The sequence below is a fragment of the Miscanthus floridulus genome, chromosome 13, assembly GCF_019320115.1.
Source record: "Miscanthus floridulus cultivar M001 chromosome 13, ASM1932011v1, whole genome shotgun sequence".
NCBI lineage: Eukaryota > Viridiplantae > Streptophyta > Magnoliopsida > Poales > Poaceae > Miscanthus > Miscanthus floridulus.
In genome coordinates, this window is record NC_089592.1 from 77,565,172 (window position 1) to 77,581,744 (window position 16,573).

Genomic DNA, 16,573 nt, shown 5'->3' on the forward strand with positions numbered 1-16,573 from the left:
TATGTCGAATTTGCATCAGGAGAATTGAACTCTAGAAAGGCAGAGCTGTGTCCATTTGATGGAGAATCCAAACCGCAGTAGCATGGAGCACGTACAGGAGCAGACCTAGTAAGGACATGGGTGCACACATGTACACCCCCATAATTTTTGCAAAACAATCAAAGTTAGCAGGCATAATACATGCATAGTTGCATATACACTTGGAACTAGATGATCAAGATTACTGGTCACAAAGGCAAAGCTGTCTCACGACAACAAAACAATAGTAGATATCACCATCTTGGTAATCAAGATTCAGTCTTCAGTGAAAAGGAAAAATTCAGTTTTCAGTGAAAAGATCTTGGTCCTGGTAACAACAAAGTGGTTAGTTACAGGAATGTCTCTCCCGTATATTCCTGACTCTAGCCCTTCTCTTCCTTTGCCCTTATTCAATCCACTAATGCTACTGCTGGTGCTGGGCATCACGCACAGCTTGCAAGTGACAGCATGCTTTGACAGCATGCTTTGGCTTCTACCCTTACCACACAAGAAGAGAAAGTGAGGCTGTAACAGCTAGTAGTAAAGCAGATCTCTCTTTAGCCTGAGTGGTGTCATCTCATGCTTGCCATTGCAACTGCAACTGCACTATAGCCTCAAATGGCTTTATTCTCCTTCACTTCACCAGGATATGATCTAGTTAGCATCTTTTTCTCCACATCTATAACAGGATTGACCTTGCGCATCTATCCTCATTGGATGGCACCAGTAGTGTGTCACCAACAACTAGCTCAAATGGAAAATCCACAGGATTTTATTTTAAGATAAACAACACACACACACACTAAATGGCCAAGAGAACAGCTGCTAGTCCACCAAGTGAGCTTTGTAAAGACAGACATATGACTATATTCATAGGCATGCTACAACTAGGAAGATTGCTAATGAAAAAAACAGCCTACAAATTTGAAATTTGGAGAAGAACGAAGTGCTACAAGGGCATTCATCATGCTTTATAGTAGCTAATTATTTTCATGAATATAGTCATATGCCATTTATCTCACAATACCAAATCCACTCGACGTACATAGAAATTTCGGTGGCAGGAAAGGCACCTCCCATAATTTTCAAAATGATATTTACAAATCAACTGTAGATTAAACTTTAAGCAATCAGACTTCAAAAGGCAAATCTGACTCAAAAAAGGATATCAAGGACAGTAGGAACATAATCAGACTAATAATCACAAATCATGACAACCTGCTAACACCAATTCAAGCATTCATCAGCCATCAACTCTACTTTATAAACTATCTCCATCCTCAAATGAACAGCTATTTTTGAAATCACTCTGATGGTGTGTAAGCAGGACAATATGAGAAGCAGTGAGAATACAATGGGGCTTACCGGAGAATGAGGGAAGCGGTGGGATCCTGCGGTGGGCTCCTGCGGCGACGGCGAAGTCTTCGCCGATTCTCTCCACAACCCTAGGACGGTTTCGTGGGTGTGCTCGCGCCCGTGCTCGGTTTCGCGGCGGGGACAGGGGCGTGGGCCAGCCGGTGGCTGTGGCAGACCGGCCAGGCGGGGGGGAGGTCGACAGCCGGGCGGGTGGGCGGGGTGGGGAGGGAGGGGGCCACGGAGTGGGGAGGGAGGGGCGCGTGGGGGGGAGCTCGACGGCGGCGAGCGTGGGGAGCACGATGGAGTGGGGAGGGAGGAGGCCACGTGGGGGGGGGGGGGAGCTCGACGGCGGCGCGAGGGGAGGGAGGTCGACGGCCACCGATGGAGTGGGGAGGGAGTGGAGTGGGGAGGAATGGAGAAATGGCCAGAGCCGGCCCGCGGCCTATCTATTTTGCGGCCTGTTTGCCGAGTGTCGGCCCGATACGACACTCGGCAACGTTTTTTTAAAAAAATTTCCATCAGTTTGCCGAGTGTCGGCCGATGGCGCACTCGGTAAACTACTTAAAAATCCTTGTTCTCCCTTAAAAAATTCCATCAGTTTGCCGAGTGCCACCTATGCAGCACTCGGCAAACTTATTTCTATATTTCATGCTACCCTTTTCTTTCCTCTACTTAATTACTTTCCTCTATTTCATGTTTCACTAATTTCATGAAATGAACTTGCATTACACTTTGTTAGGTGCACTCACAAATGTATATTTCAAGCTTGTACAAAAATTGGACTATTATTTCCTGTGTTTGTATATCACGCATATAAAATTCAATAATTGCGACAAAAGAATTAAAATTACGAAATGGCTCCGAAAAATTGCCAAAAATTCACAAGAAGCGATCTTTGTTCTCTATTATATATACAAAAAAATTTGAAGTGAAACTCCAAATCGACATTCAAATTGTCTCCTCATCTTACCAGATCTTTCTCACATCTCAGAAACTTCTCCGGAGATGATCCGATTTGTAAGCAACGTAAGTGTCAACTTTGCCAAAACACTCTCAATTTTTTACCATGGCCTCCACATATGATATCATGACAACTCGACGAATTTTATGATTTTCAGACTTCGTTTGTTTTTTATAGAATTTTCAGACGTTTCCGCCACGCGTTTCTGCTCATGTTTCGCGAACACAATGTTCAAGATTTCTGGTCTGGCCTTGGATACGGTATCAAAACAAACTCAGTGAAAAGAATATCATTTTTTATTCACTTTTTTCAGATATTCGAAGCACTTGCAGTTCAAATCCAAAAAATTACCGAAAATTCATTTGACTAAAATAAATTGATGAAATATAGTAAAATAACTCAGAAATGTACATTACTTGAACACAGAGCAACAGGTATTGTAAGACAACAGTACAAAAAGTTTGGGGGGCAAAATAAAAAAATGTTTGCCGAGTGTAAGATTCTGACACTCGGCATATAACAGCGTTTGCCGAGTGTCAAAAGGTGATACTCGGTATTGATGTGTGTTTGCCGAGTGTTATATTTTGGCACTCGGCATATAGGTGGGTTTGCCATGTGTTAACGTGTGCCACTCGGCAAAAGGATAACGGAGATCGACGGTGTTACCGGACATGAAGTTGTCGTGTGTCTATTTTTTGCCGAGTGTAGGCACTCGGTATAAACTGTTATGCCGTGAGTTTTATTGTTGCCGAGTGTCGTCTTTGGGACACTCGACAAACACCATGTTTGCCGAGTGCCCGAAATCGTGCCCACGGCAAAGGTGGGGACACTCGGCAACTTAGGTGTTTCCGGTAGTGACTTTGCCGAGTGTTTTGTTATAGTTTGCCAAGTGTTTTTTATTAGGTACTCGACAAAGTTAGGTTTTACCGAGTGCTATCTGTTTACCGAGTGTTGAATTAAAAACACTCGGTAAATAGAATATTTGCCGAGTGTCCGGTGGAATGCACTCGCAAACCTCAGGCACTCGGCAATTATAGTGTTTCCGGTAGTTTGCCGCCTGCCACAGCTTTTCCTCATCCATCCCTCGGTCCCCAGCCTCCTTCTCCGGCGCCGGCGGCCAACACCCGGTGCTTGAGTTCGAGTACTGCGACGTCCCCGAGCAATGGCTGGATGATGACGACGGGGTAGATAAGCTCTGGGATGGCAGCACAGCGACAGCGTTGGGCAACGGGGCCACGCCGTCGGCACCGGCAGGCAACGATGTGTATGTTTCCGACAAGCCGCCACCGGCACCTGCGCCCAAGTGGCGGCGGGGCCGCAAGCCCGGGCCCAGGACCGTCCGGCCCGTCCTCAGCCACGTGGAGGCGGAGCGGCAGCGGCGGGACAAGCTCAACCGCCGGTTCTGCGACCTCCGGTCAGCCGTCCCGACGGTGTCCAAGATGGACAGGGCGTCCCTCCTCGCCGACGCCACTGCCTACATCACTGAGCTGCGCGCCCGCGCGGAGCGGCTCGAGATCGAGGTCAAGGTCAAGCAGAAGGCCGCGGCGGCGCCCTCCGCTGCCGGAGCTGCGGGGCCGGTGGAGGCCTTCAATGAGATGCTGGAGGTGCGGATGTTGGGGCAGCGCGAGGCGGGGGCGCTGCGCCTGACGACGACGGCAGCGACGACACCAACCCACGCCGCCGCGCGCCTCATGGTCGCGCTCTGCTCGCTGGACCTGCCGGTGCAGAACGCATGCGTGTGCCGGGTGGGCGGTACGACGACAGTGCAGGACGCTGTCGTGGACGTGCCCGCCGCGCTGCGCGACGAGGGCCTCCTCCGCGCGGCGTTGCTCCGGTGCTTGCAGGGGAGCGGATGATTTGTAGCCGGCGGCCGGGAGGCTTGGTGCGCCATTTGCTCCCATGGATCCGTCGCCAAATCGAAGCTAGATGTGCTCCAGCCTCAACTCCAGCCCCCAGGTTGAACAAAGCTAGCTGTGCTTTTATTTGGGGGCCGGCTCCCGGCTGGCCGGATTAATTATATAATATACTCATTCTCCGTCGCCAAAACCTCGGCTTGTATAAGAATTATTTATTCATCAGGTATGTTTGCACCAATGATGTGTATGCATGGTGCCAGGGGATCCAGACTATCAAATACTTTAGTCTTATTTTTTATTAGGTGAACAGTACTTTAGTCTTGGATTCTACTGCTATCAAATGAGAGCATTAAAATGGACTGTATATTATACACTCTTCGTTATAAACTGTAAGATCATTTTAGTTTTTCTAGATGTATGATTCTTGCTGTGTATTTGGATATAGTGTATGCCTAGATATGCAGTAAAAATAATTGTATCTAGAAAAGGCAAATGTCTCACAGTACAAGAAGGTAATGTCTACAATTCAAGGAGGTAATGTTTCTCTTGTTGAAGAATTTGTTAATTAGCCTTAGCTTGTTTGATGAGGATGGATTGTATGGAAATGAAAAGTCCCATTTATATCACCGACTCAGTAAACTCTTACCACTACAGGAGACGCGTCCTTTGCCGAGTGCAAATTCCACTCGGTAAAGAAGGCTTTGCACTCGGCAAAGAGCTGTCGGCATATCCCTTTCCGGCAAAGGCTTCTTTGCCGAGTGCCGCATCTCGGGCACTCGGCAAAGGATTTACCGAGTGCCACAACGGCTCTCGGCAAAGAAAAGACGTCGTGACTGCCAGGTCACGGTGACGGCCCCTTTGCTGAGTGCCACGAGTCGGCACTCGGCAAAGAAATGTGTTTTTTTTAAACTTCTTTGCCGAGTGCCTGAATCTGGCGCTCGGCAAATCTTGTTTTCTTTTTTTTTTTGCATTTTCTTTGCCGAGTGCCTTGACCATGGCACTCGGCAAAGTTGGGAAACTAGGTGTTCCAGATTCCCAGCTTTGCCGAGGGTTCTTCTTTGCCGAGTGCCTGACACTCGGCAAAGAGGACGTTTGCCGAGTGTCCCTCTTTGTCTAGTGTTTGGCACAAGGCAAAGACGGCCTTTGCCGAGGGCCGGCTTTGCCGAGTGCGGCACTCAGCAAACTGCCTCTTTGCCGAGTGCCCGTGTTTCGACACTCGGCAAAGCTCCGAGCACTCGGTAAAGAGCGCGTCTCCCGTAGTGTACCATGCATGATCAGTGAAAGAAATTATAAGACTAAGATAAAATTATTCATATCTCGAGAATAATTTACCGTTCGCTTTGTAGTTACAAATGATATATTTTGTAAGGAAAAAATATATAGTTAAAAGTTCTGATAATCTCGCGAGTAAATTAAACAAAACACTTTGTTCTTTGTATATATAGTCCACCAAATCGGGGTACAACAAAGCACCTATTCTCTGAGTCATATGTGCGTGCTACCTACTAGCTAGCTATTGTTAGTTATTACTTGAGCAATATTTTTTAGTAAACGAACTGTGTTTTTCTCTCACAACAAATCAGCATAAGCATCAGTATAAGCCAAATTTCAGTGAAGTGAACATGGCCATATTGGTAACAAAGGGCCATATTGGTAACAAAAATGAAGACATTTAAAAACGAAATATTATAATGATCCAATATGAGGTATGTGATCATGGAGTAAAACCAGGCAGGGATAATTTTTTCCTTTATGAAAAAAGCACGAATAAATTTGCAGGATCCTCCACCCTGCTCCTTTCACCAGTCGATTGTCGTTAGTCAAGAACGCTGACAAGATTCAACGCAAGAGTTGCCACTTGATATGCTTGCCAAGTTGCTCAGACCTCAGAGAGAGCATGCATGCATGGTCATCATTTTTTGACTGGGCGGGGGCCCGGCCGGGGTGCATGCAATAGTGGTTTTCCTTGGAGCCTGTGTCTGAAAGAATGGGTTTCTTGGGAGCACGTCTGCTCCTGCTGCGAGTTTTTTTTTTCTGTTTTCTTACTACTTTATTGCACAAGGTACGTATAATTCTCACTTTTCGAAAAAACTAAACTTGATCAAACTTAGAAAAATTTATCTTGTCCCAAGTTTAAAGTTTGAATCTTTTTCGGAAGGAAAGTATATATATACTAACAGCAAATCTAAAGTTTGATTTTTTTTTTCAAGGAGAGAGTATGTATATACTTATACTATCAGCAAAAATTTATAGCTTTCTCTAGTCTCACTCTCTCTCTCTATATCTCTCTGTTAACATACTGACCATGACTCATTTTTTATTGACAAGCAACCATTCTCATGGGCTTTATAAAAAAACAATTCTCATGGGCAAAAGTCTTAGTAGGGTTTCACGAATCACGACAGCCATAAGATTTCCGCAGGATGCAGGAATATATATGTGACGACAAAGAGGGCCCTGCACTACCGGATATGCACAAGGAAAGCAAGCCGACAAACGTATAGGCTTTATGGTCCTGCTTGTGTGTGACAAGGACATGGCACTGCACCACAGCACTACAATAGTATCTAACGTCTGTTGCTAAAAGTCGATAATTACAGTTGAACGGTGAGTCGCTAAAGCTTTTTCTCAGACGTCAGTTGCTAATATCGAATATTGCGATGGATGGTCGGTTGCAACAAATATTTTGCTTTTGCGTTGAATCGTCAGTCGCTAAATACAACTGTCCATTGGCGCGATGTTTTTGGCCCACCGAAATTTTGGCCCAGAGCCATATCTAAACCCTAAGTCCCCACCCAGCCTCTACCAAAGGGAAATACATGCACACACCTCACTCCCGCTCCCCAAATCCGCCGCCTCCACCCCGGCGCACGGGCCAGACGCCCGCCGCTGCCACCTCGGCGTCCCGACGCCTGCGCTGGACGGTCACCGCCGCCACCCACGTCTCTGCGCCACCGGCCGCCACCCATGTCTCCGCGCTGCCAGCCGCCTCCCGCACGTCCGCGCCGCTTGCCGCCTCTACGCGAGTCCACGTCGCTGGCCACCTCTCTGCGAGTCCCCGCCGTCAGTAGCCTCCTGCAACATCCACTCCAGCAAGCAGGGCGACGCTTCCTCCATGACGCCGACGCATCTTGGGTTTCATGGCCGCACGTTGTTGGAGCCCTTCCTGTGGACGCGAGGTACTGCTGCTCTCTCTCAATCTCAGATCTGGATAGTAGTGGTGGAAATTAGTGGGTGTAACGCTGCTCTCTCAGGATTTGTAGCGGTGGAAATTAGTAGGTGTAAAACTTTTGGTTTGATTCAGTGAATAAAAATTGATCTGCAGGAGATATATCGTTAGTGCTTCCCTTTCATGTCTGGCTGGCATGTGTGACAGTTGCTGGCAATTTACCCAGGGTATATGTATTATCTGTGTGACTGTGTTGCATGATCTCTTCATATTAAATCTTTAGCTCTGTTGTGATGCAAAGCACACGGTCCTTTTTTTTCATTTGTAAGACAGTATTAACTTTGTAAGACTATTAATTTTGTTGATCTGTGTTGGTGTTGCTGATGTAGCACATTTAGTGAATGGTGGCTATGGCTCTATTTGTTGGCTCACGAACTGCTCTGAAATTACTCTAAACATTCAAGTGTCCCTACTGAAACAGTTAGATGAAAGTTAACCATCTTTATCTTTGATCAAGATCTATGGCTCAGCCTCCTTAGTTTGTTGTTGACCAAAAGGCTTACGCGCGTGAATCTTTACCTTGACTTAAGCGAAAAGGAAGTTCCAGCAGACCTGCAGCAGTTACTAGATTCACATCTCTCAATATTCTGATGATACATACTGCTGCTCTAATATGTTGTTGGTTGCAAAAGGTAGGACTATCGAACTGTCGGTCGCTAAAGATGATGTCCGTCGCTGTTTATATATAGCGACGGCTTCATTAACAATTGTAGGGGTCCGTCGCTATAACCTTTAGCAACTAAATATCTATCGCTATACACTCCTTTCTGCGACTCCAAATCAGTCGCTGTTTAAAGGTTGTGGTGTAGCGTGAACACAACTGCAAAGCAACCAAAAACCCACGAAGCTAACATATCCGGCATACATATCCTATGGTACGTTGTTATGGCACGAAGCCACGAATTATATAGCACCTGTACGTCCACCTGTGCTGTGCAACGAACGGTACGTAGTATGGGACACGTGTCGTTCGCAAGACTATTGTTGTGATGGTGACGATGTAGCGAGTCTTCTACATATATAGTCCAAAAACGACGCAAGAACGAACGGAGCGCGTCATGCACTACCCCAGACCAATTTTCTCCCTACGGGCTTGAGTACTCCCGTCGGTCCCGCCCTCCCGTCACGGGCGCTGCATGTTCCCTGACGTGTACGCGAGACCCGAAGCGAAAAGTATGTTCACCGTCAGGGATGCTCTAGGCACACCCGGAAAACAAAACCGCGCTCTCTCAGCCGGTGGCATGGCCCACGTGTTAGAGACAGGGGGCGAGAAGAATGACGCTGATGGAGGCGCACCGCCACACGAAAATTTCCTCATCCTTATCCTTTCACTGGACGGACTCTCCCCATCTCCCTAGTCTATTCCCCCCTCTCTAATCTCTCTCTCTCTCTCGGCAGAAGGCAATGGAGCATGGTGCAGCACAGGCGAGGACGCCACCGCTGCGCGTCCTTGGGATCCGGTGAGGCAAGCCCCCTTGTTCTCCCTCTCTCTATCCCCTCTAACGGCTTCTCCCTCTGCTTCCCACACAGTGCCGGTCATGGGCGAGGATTCCGGACGTGGCAGATCCAGCAGCCATGAGCCAGCGAGATTCCAAGGAAGGGTGGCCCAACGCAGGCACGGTCGACACCGCCTTCGCTTCCCTGAGATCCAACGAGGCGAGCCCCTGCTCCTCCCCCATGTAGGTCCATGGTGTTGTGGCCACCCCAAAGGTACTTGACGCCCATGGAGGAAGAAGCCAGGATCCGGCAGATCCATGACCTGGAGGCACCACGCGTCCACGACCCTGTCGAGATCCATCTTCAATGTTCCCCATTCAACAGTTAAGTATATGGCCATATACCTGAGTGAAAAGAGTTCTGTTTAATGATGTCGTAGGCTAGATCGAATTGATTTAGGTTAATACCTTTCTATAGAATGCTAGTACACTGAATTTGGTTTGAATAATCTTGCCTGTAACTAGCTTTGTTGCTGTAACATTATCACAGAAAAAGGATGCTGATTATTTTTGTCTAACATAGAAGAGCATGTTTCTTATTCTGAAAAAGGAGCATATCCATAAGTGTTTTAGATTGTCCAAACTATTGCAGATGTTTCTTTCTTGGTTTTGTTTAGCTATGATACAGTAGAGAGAAAAGCAGAAGCAGGAGCAGATACAGTAGAACTTTTTCTGAAAAATGGACCCGGCAGCAAGGAAACAATTCAGTGTTGTTTGAAAATCTATCCTATGAATATTACATAGCCATGCAGCCATTTATATTGGTTTAACATACGAGCAGTTTTGTTTTCTACATGCTAAACACTAAGGACATTTGAAAAACAGAATCTGGGTTCTGCAAACCTGGAAGATGCAAAAATAAAAATGACAGAGTTAGTTTCAGAGGTATATCTCATATATCTTGCTTGAAAGTTGGATACCAATATTTTTTACCATGTGCTACAGACATTTTTGCCTGAGGTAAGTCGTGTGGACCAGTTGTAGAGGGGAAATCATGGTCTGATGTTTGATTGAACTTGCTTCGTCAACTTAACTCTGTTCCAATGCTGAACCGCTTTCTGTGTTGAGAAATAACTTGAGTGCCTATACTAAAGTTGGTGCCATTTATAGTGTTTGCACAAGTATCAGATTGTCTATACTAAGATTGGTGCCACAATAAATACTGAACTTTTTTGGAATAGTTTTGTTTCAGTGAATAGAATTGGGACGCGAATACTGAAACACATCTAACGTTTCTGATGTTCTCATGGGGATTAAATCTGAACATATATCTTGAGATTCTTTTACTCATGTTCTGTGGTGGCTGGGGTCTGCAATTTGTATTTGCCTTCTGGTTATATTTGCCTTCCGGTTATATTTGCCTTCCGGTTATATTTGCCTTCACCATATATAGATATAAGGGAATCCTTTGTTGCACGTGAAAAGGATCAAACTGCTTCTGCAGGACAAGACACTTTTCAGCTAGATTAGGTAATATTCATCAATCTCATATTTGTACTGTCAACCTCAGATTTGGAGATTATTGTAGTGTTCATTTATTCTGTACAGCATAAATGAACCACAATATAGTATCAGGTTGCTTTTCTTTGACTGATGGTTTATTCGTGAATGGAAGTAAATAATCAGATTTGCTTTAGTTACTATATTCCTGGTTTTATAGATATAGCAGGTTAGCTCTTGCTTTCTCAGCTTTATTGTCATCCTGTGTGGTCATCCCTGCTTGTAGTGCTCTCTATAGTCAGTATTTTAATTTGATTATTTAGCTGCATGCTGTTGGTCCTTCCTGTCAATAGGTTCTGCATGCTTCATGCCTTAAATAAATCTCTGATAACTGTGAAGATGTTATTTCCCTAGAAAATGACTTTGCTATTAATTTTTTTGGGTACTAGAAGACTAAATTTGAACAATAAATGCTGAACTTTTTTTTAATCGTTTTGCTGGTGAATGCCTGATGAGGTGTGAATACTGAAACTAGTATCTAATCTTTAGTTTACTCTTGAACAGAAGTAAATAATCAAATCTGCTTTGGTGAGCTCATCTATGATACAATGTCAATCAGTTTTCCTTAAAGTCCCATGACATATGATGATCTCATGAATGGTTCCATTTATCTTGTTTTGAATGTAGAGAGGGACCAGAGATGTGCAGTAGCTGCTGCATTGCCATCACAGGGCCTATTAGGTAGTAGTAGTTACTTCTATTTCTTACATTTGTAGCACTGCAGCTTCGCTCTTTGTTCTGACTTTGTTTTGCAAGGCAACTAGAATGTAGAACATTGTACTATATTATGTATGTACAATTTTAAGATATATATGATTATATGTACCAAGACTACTAAGTGTAACATTTACCACTTGTGTCTGTTTTAGCCGGTTAGTTCCGCTAGATGTGTCTGTTTAACTATTGTTCTGATCACAAGTTGTTCATCTACATGTGAGAATTCTTTTTTAATTCCATACTTTGCACAACATTGCAGATCTGATTACACTCATTTCTAGTCTGGTTGATCACATTCTGGATATAGGCTTGTTGTGTGCTCCAATGGTAAGATATTGACTCCATGTAGTTTGAAGTTTTTTAGTATCAAATTCGTATTGAAGGTCAAGAGCACTGTCAAAATTAGCAATTATCCCATCATATTATCAATCTCATTTTAGAATTAGATGTGGTATGTAATGTGCAGTCAACATGAATTCTTTATTTCTCCAAGAGCACATGATTGTCGTCCTACATGCATTTTTTTTCTACTGCCTAGAGTTAGCCACTTTATAGCTGCTCTGAAATTGTTGGTTGAATTTTTTAGAGCTGCACATGAATGATTGTTCCATTATATATCCTAATATGGGCTGCAGTAGCAAGTTCCATGAATAAAAGTTGTCAAGTGTTTGCTAAAACAGCACTGAAAAAAATATTTGGTTTGATAAGATTTGGGAGGCTAGCATGTTGTTTAACTATTTATTTGCATGAATCTTAATTCATTGTTTACACATGTCTTTAGGACCATTTTAGTGTTTTGCACAACACTATAGATAGGCTTTAGAGTTTTAGGAGTATGCTTATTTCAAGTTCCATACTAATCTGGCTTCGAAAACTGTTTTTAGTGTACATTAGCTGTTATCAGTCACATTATATTTGTATTTGAATTGCAATAAAAAAGATTCTATTTCTACACTTTACCAAAGTACCTAATGAGGATTTAAACTTCACTGATTGATGCAGTCCTTTAATCTTCGAACAGATAAGCGAGTGGGGCAAGTGATGTCTTCAATAGTGTTGAGATGAGAGACAGGTGCCCAAAGAAAAGATGATGACTATTGCGTGGTAACTGGTGAGTGCTGCAAGTACTTTGTGGAGGCAACAACCAATTCAATATTAGATAGTAGTTCCATGTAGTTTCATTGATTCTGTGATCAACCAATTCAATGGAACACTGCTATGTAGAAGACTAGGCTTTAGTGTTTTATTAGGAGTGTGCTTCTTTCCAATTCCATATTTTTTACTTTGTGCAACACTGCAAATCAAGAGCTGAGTTACAAAACTGATTTTTATTGTACAGTTCTCTAAGTATGCACTATTGTCACTCAGCAAGTCATATCATGGAATGCAGTCCTGACTTATCAAAATGTTTGTTTGCAATCAATGCTCCAAAAATATCCGTCATGTTGGTTCTTATTTTTTGTAGGTCATTGCAAAAAAAAAAGAGATACCACTTGTCATGCTTAAGGAAGACTAGAGTGGCTTGGTAAGATTATTCTGTGCACTTCATTTTTGCTCTAGTTAACCTGTATATCGTCTGATTGTAGGTGCACTATTAAATTATTTGCATAATTTTGTTAGTATGGATTAGATTGTTTTGGGTAATTTATTTATCCTTCAATAAAGTGCTAGAACATTCAATTTTATTTGCATAATCTAGTTGGCTATTTGTTCTTAAGTTATTGCACAACAATTAGCAGCTATCATCTTTCAGCAACCGAATTGTTCGGATTAGTAGGAGGTGCTAGAGCACCACAATAATCAGTATTCAATTGTTAGGATTAATATGAGCATGCTTGGGATTGATGGCTTTTTTGCTGTTTTTTTTTCCTTCCCCGAGTATGCATGCCTGCTTGGCTGCTTCCACTGTAATATTTTCAGCATTCAAATATCTTTTGACAGGTTATCATGGGTGAAGGCAAACACATGCATTGGCAATTGGATATATACAGAGATGTCAGCAGAGGACAAGAAGCACAGAAGCTTGCCAACTCCAACAAGAATCTGTAAGAACATCATAGTACTCTTGCCGATATATTGTAGTGCTCTCTATGGTCACTCTTTTAATTCAGAGACGTTGGACAAGCAATCAACTGCATATTTAACAAGATTTCTCATGAATCATTATTTTTTCGTTGTTTTGACCGTAGGATATGGAGATGAATGGATATGTAGCAGCTATTGTGTATTGTTGTCGAAGGGCTTGTAGGAAGTAGTAATTACTAAACTTCTATTTCCTATATGTTAGTTCCATGAACTATAGCATTGTAACTTGGGTCTGCTTTATTTTGCAAGGCCCTTAGAATGTAGCTTAAGATTTGTTGACCATTGAATGAACTATCTAGTGTATGAACAACTTGAATGGTGATTATATGTATCAGACACTTGAGTGTAATATTTAATGCTGGTTGGTGTGTGACTAAAAGGATCCGTTATGATTTGAATAGTCAGTGAGATTTTATTGAATATTGAAAATGAAGTTTCCCTGACGGTATTGTAACTGACAGGTAAAGATTGGAGCTTCCCTGACGTTACTGTAACCGACAGGGAAAGTTTGAACCTTCTCTGACGGTACAGCTACTGGCAGGAAAAGTTTCAACCTTCCCTGATGGCACTTTAACTGACAGGGAACTTTTTTCCTGACGGAATCGAAAAAACGGACAGGGAAAATCTCTCATGACGGCAGAAACCGTCAGGGAATAGTCCCTGACGGTTTTCCGTCAGGGAAGGTACACTTTCCGTGACGTTCGGTTCCTGACGGGTTATCCCTGACGGTAACCGTCATGGAAACTCTTTCCTGACGGTTTTAGGTACTTTCGCTGACGGTTTCGGCCGTCACGGAAAAACTTTGCTGGGGTGGTGATGTATATATATATGCAACACAAAATAACATATTTGTGTTGAGTTTAGCTCGCTGCGTAAGAGTTTTGTAACCTGGATATATTGTAACCTAACCATATATGCTAGCTGCCCTCGTTCATGCTGTTGTAGTATGCATATGAGGAAAAACACATATTCCAGGTTGGTAGTCGGTTGTACTTCCTCTTCAGACACTTATGTCCTTTGGTTGGAACCTACAAGCGAAACATGTCACATGAATGCAAATCATTTTTAGAAGTTGCTTTGGTAAACTGAAAATGAGACAAAAATAATATGGTTGTTTTTTTACTGCCTTTGCCTTTTCTGTTTTTGCTGAAATGACATAAGATACCGCGTTTTAGAAAGTGCAATAATTCAACGTAGTCAGCCATGCCACACCATAAGCTAGGCTAGCTCAAGCCTATCCCTAAGAGAGACTTGTTTATTGGTTGCACACACTATCTAAGCCTAGATAACAGCTAGCGTGTTTGGTTTGGATAGAGGGTGCGTTTAGATCCAAAAAATTTTGGATTTTGGCTCACTGTAGCATTTCGTTTGTATTTGGTAATTAGTGTCTAATTATGGACTAATTAGGTTCAAAAGTTTCGTCTCGCGATTTCTCGACCAACTATGTAATTAGTTTTTTTTTGGTCTACATTTAGTACTCCATGCATATGCCGCAAGATTCGATGTGACAGTTACTATGCAAAATTTTTTGGCAACTAAACGGGTCCAGAGTTACCTCTTCTTTGCATAGGTAACTTCGCCCCTTTGAGACGATTTGTCGAACACGTCAACTTCACCGCCTTCTCAGCAGGCGCTTCCGGTCGCCGCTGCTCCTGCACGTGCCGGTGCCCGCTCAAGCGTGAGCAGAGCAAGAACAGAGCACCAAGAACATGAAGGAATCAGCACGTACCATTCGGATCTGGTCGGCGCCAGGATCGCCCGAGACCGCCAAAGAAATCCATCCAGATAAGCAGTTCGCCCGCGATCGGACAACCACACGAACCGGTTCAGAACATCTGGTTCGGATCAAAGCACTAGCATGCACAACGGCTAGATAGAAGAGAAGTCAGCGCGCTCACCGTTCGGCCAGTTCTTGGCGGGCTGGAAATGGTAGGTGGTCCTGCCGGTACGGCTGCCGCCGCCGCTCTCGCTCGCGGCTGTCACCGGCCGAAGAGCAGACGACGACGACGCGAGGAGGCACAGGTGGAAGGCGACGGCGTCCCTGCGGGAGCCCCGCCGTGGTCGATGCGGGACGAGAGCGAACCCTCTGGTTGCTCTGCTCTAGCTCTACCTCTGCTCACGAGTCCAGGATTAATAACCAGCTCCACCCCTAACACCTCTCCCCGGGCCTCCCTATACCAGGCCCTCCGGCCTTCTACCCGATGGCCGGCCATGTCCTCATGCCCACGACGGGCACCAATAACCGCTGCCCTGAGCTGTGTTACCGCCCTGGCGACGCGGTCCCCTTCACCACCGCCGAGTACGACATGGACACCGATGACCTCACCTCAGGCTTGTCGGGCGCGCGGAGGAGTAGGGGATCTCCGGCGTGGAGGAGCAGGGGACCTCCGACGGCCAGGCTCATAGGGAGTGCGTAGAGGCGAGCTGTGAGGAGCAGCCGTGCGGTGAGGGAATAGCCTGGCTCCCAAAGGACCCTTCCCTATGTTTTTCTGAGCCAAGCTAAGGGGTGGTAGGTGGCTTTCAAGAGCCTAGCTTCGGGCTCTAAACAGACAACCAAATAACTCGAATGTGGCTTTATAGAGCCTAATTGAGAGTTAGCCACCCAATCAAACGGGTCTATAGTAGCTCTACCCATATTATGCTAGTGGTTGGCTTGTTGTTATGGACTTATGGTCCTTTACTCTTATAGTCCTTTACTCTTATACGTACTCTTGTCATCTTATGAACCTTACTAATGAATAAGAATTATTTATGTATTATGGTGTTGCTATATAAGGTCGGTTAGATCAGTATATGAATTCATGTCCCCTTTTGTCTTTCTACATCCCGATCGTTATTGACACATTTCTGTTCCGGTGAATCCTGTTTTCATTCCCATTTTTGCCTTCCTGATTTTGTTTTCATTTCTATAATAAATTGTAAAAGTGAAAATATGAGGGAACTTATCTCAACTGATCCGTTCGTTTTCATCCTTTAGTACCTAAGCTTGCCTTGTTGGCATATGAGCAGTTTTTCGACCTTCATCTCGAAACAGCCCTTGAAAAATGGTAATGGATGATGTGGTAGAAACGGTGGCCTGGTAACACGTACAGTACATCTGCTAGTACATGTGTACCAAAAATAAAGGCCATGTTCGTTTGTCTTATAATCCGTACTTTTCAGCTTGTTTTTTTTCAGCCGGAACAATGTTTTTCTCTCACAACAAATCGATCGGAACAGTATTTCGGCTTATTTTTTCAGTGAAACGAACGGGGCCAAAAAGTTGAGTTGCACGGTATTGAATAATTACCGTTAGCTGTCTTCTTCGCTCATCAATGTAAATATATAAGTGTATTTGTTTTGTTAAAAGTCAATT

General features: G+C 44.2%; 2 protein-coding genes and 1 long non-coding RNA gene across 18 annotated transcripts; 2 read left to right on the forward strand and 1 right to left on the reverse strand.

Annotated features, from left to right (window-relative positions):
• Positions 1-1,914: 1,914 nt before the first annotated feature.
• On the forward strand, positions 1,915-4,191 carry LOC136500095 (transcription factor bHLH14-like). Its single transcript, XM_066495507.1, has 2 exons — positions 1,915-1,926; positions 3,385-4,191. The coding sequence occupies exons 1-2, from the start codon at positions 1,915-1,917 to the stop codon at positions 4,189-4,191; spliced, it is 819 nt and encodes a 272-aa protein (XP_066351604.1).
• A 4,589-nt stretch (positions 4,192-8,780) lies between these two features.
• Positions 8,781-14,048, forward strand: LOC136501604 (uncharacterized). 16 transcript variants are annotated; one of them, XR_010770327.1, is made up of 9 exons: positions 8,781-8,880; positions 8,951-9,240; positions 10,310-10,386; positions 11,044-11,097; positions 11,393-11,460; positions 12,136-12,244; positions 12,599-12,658; positions 13,075-13,178; positions 13,323-13,618. XR_010770327.1 is itself a non-coding variant. In XM_066497119.1 (6 exons), exons 2-6 carry the CDS (start codon positions 9,108-9,110, stop codon positions 13,681-13,683), a joined length of 363 nt encoding a protein of 120 aa, XP_066353216.1. In that variant the 5' UTR covers positions 8,781-8,880; positions 8,951-9,107; the 3' UTR covers positions 13,684-14,048. The 16 variants fall into 16 exon arrangements, 4 of the variants coding, with proteins under 4 accessions (XP_066353216.1, XP_066353218.1, XP_066353215.1 ...); XR_010770328.1 differs by lacking the exon at positions 13,323-13,618 and adding an exon at positions 13,680-14,029 and having other exon boundaries at positions 8,951-10,386; XR_010770323.1 differs by having other exon boundaries at positions 8,951-10,386.
• A 61-nt stretch (positions 14,049-14,109) lies between these two features.
• On the reverse strand, positions 14,110-15,736 carry LOC136501605 (uncharacterized). Its single transcript, XR_010770335.1, has 3 exons — positions 14,948-15,736; positions 14,774-14,870; positions 14,110-14,246 (listed from the first exon to the last, which is right to left on the reverse strand). It is a non-coding gene; the product is annotated as an uncharacterized lncRNA (long non-coding RNA).
• Between the last annotated feature and the right edge of the window lie 837 nt (positions 15,737-16,573).

What these genes read in the sequence shown, in the direction of transcription:
- LOC136501604 (XM_066497118.1), top strand. Translation starts at nt 9,108, where the DNA reads ATGGTGTTGTGGCCACCCCAAAGGTACTTGACGCCCATGGAGGAAGAA. An exon ending in TCAATGTTCCCCATTCAACA is followed by an intron (nt 9,241 to 11,043) that starts GTTAAGTATATG and finishes TTTTGAATGTAG; the next exon opens with AGAGGGACCAGAGATGTGCA. An exon ending in GCTTGTTGTGTGCTCCAATG is followed by an intron (nt 11,461 to 13,074) that starts GTAAGATATTGA and finishes ATCTTTTGACAG; the next exon opens with GTTATCATGGGTGAAGGCAA.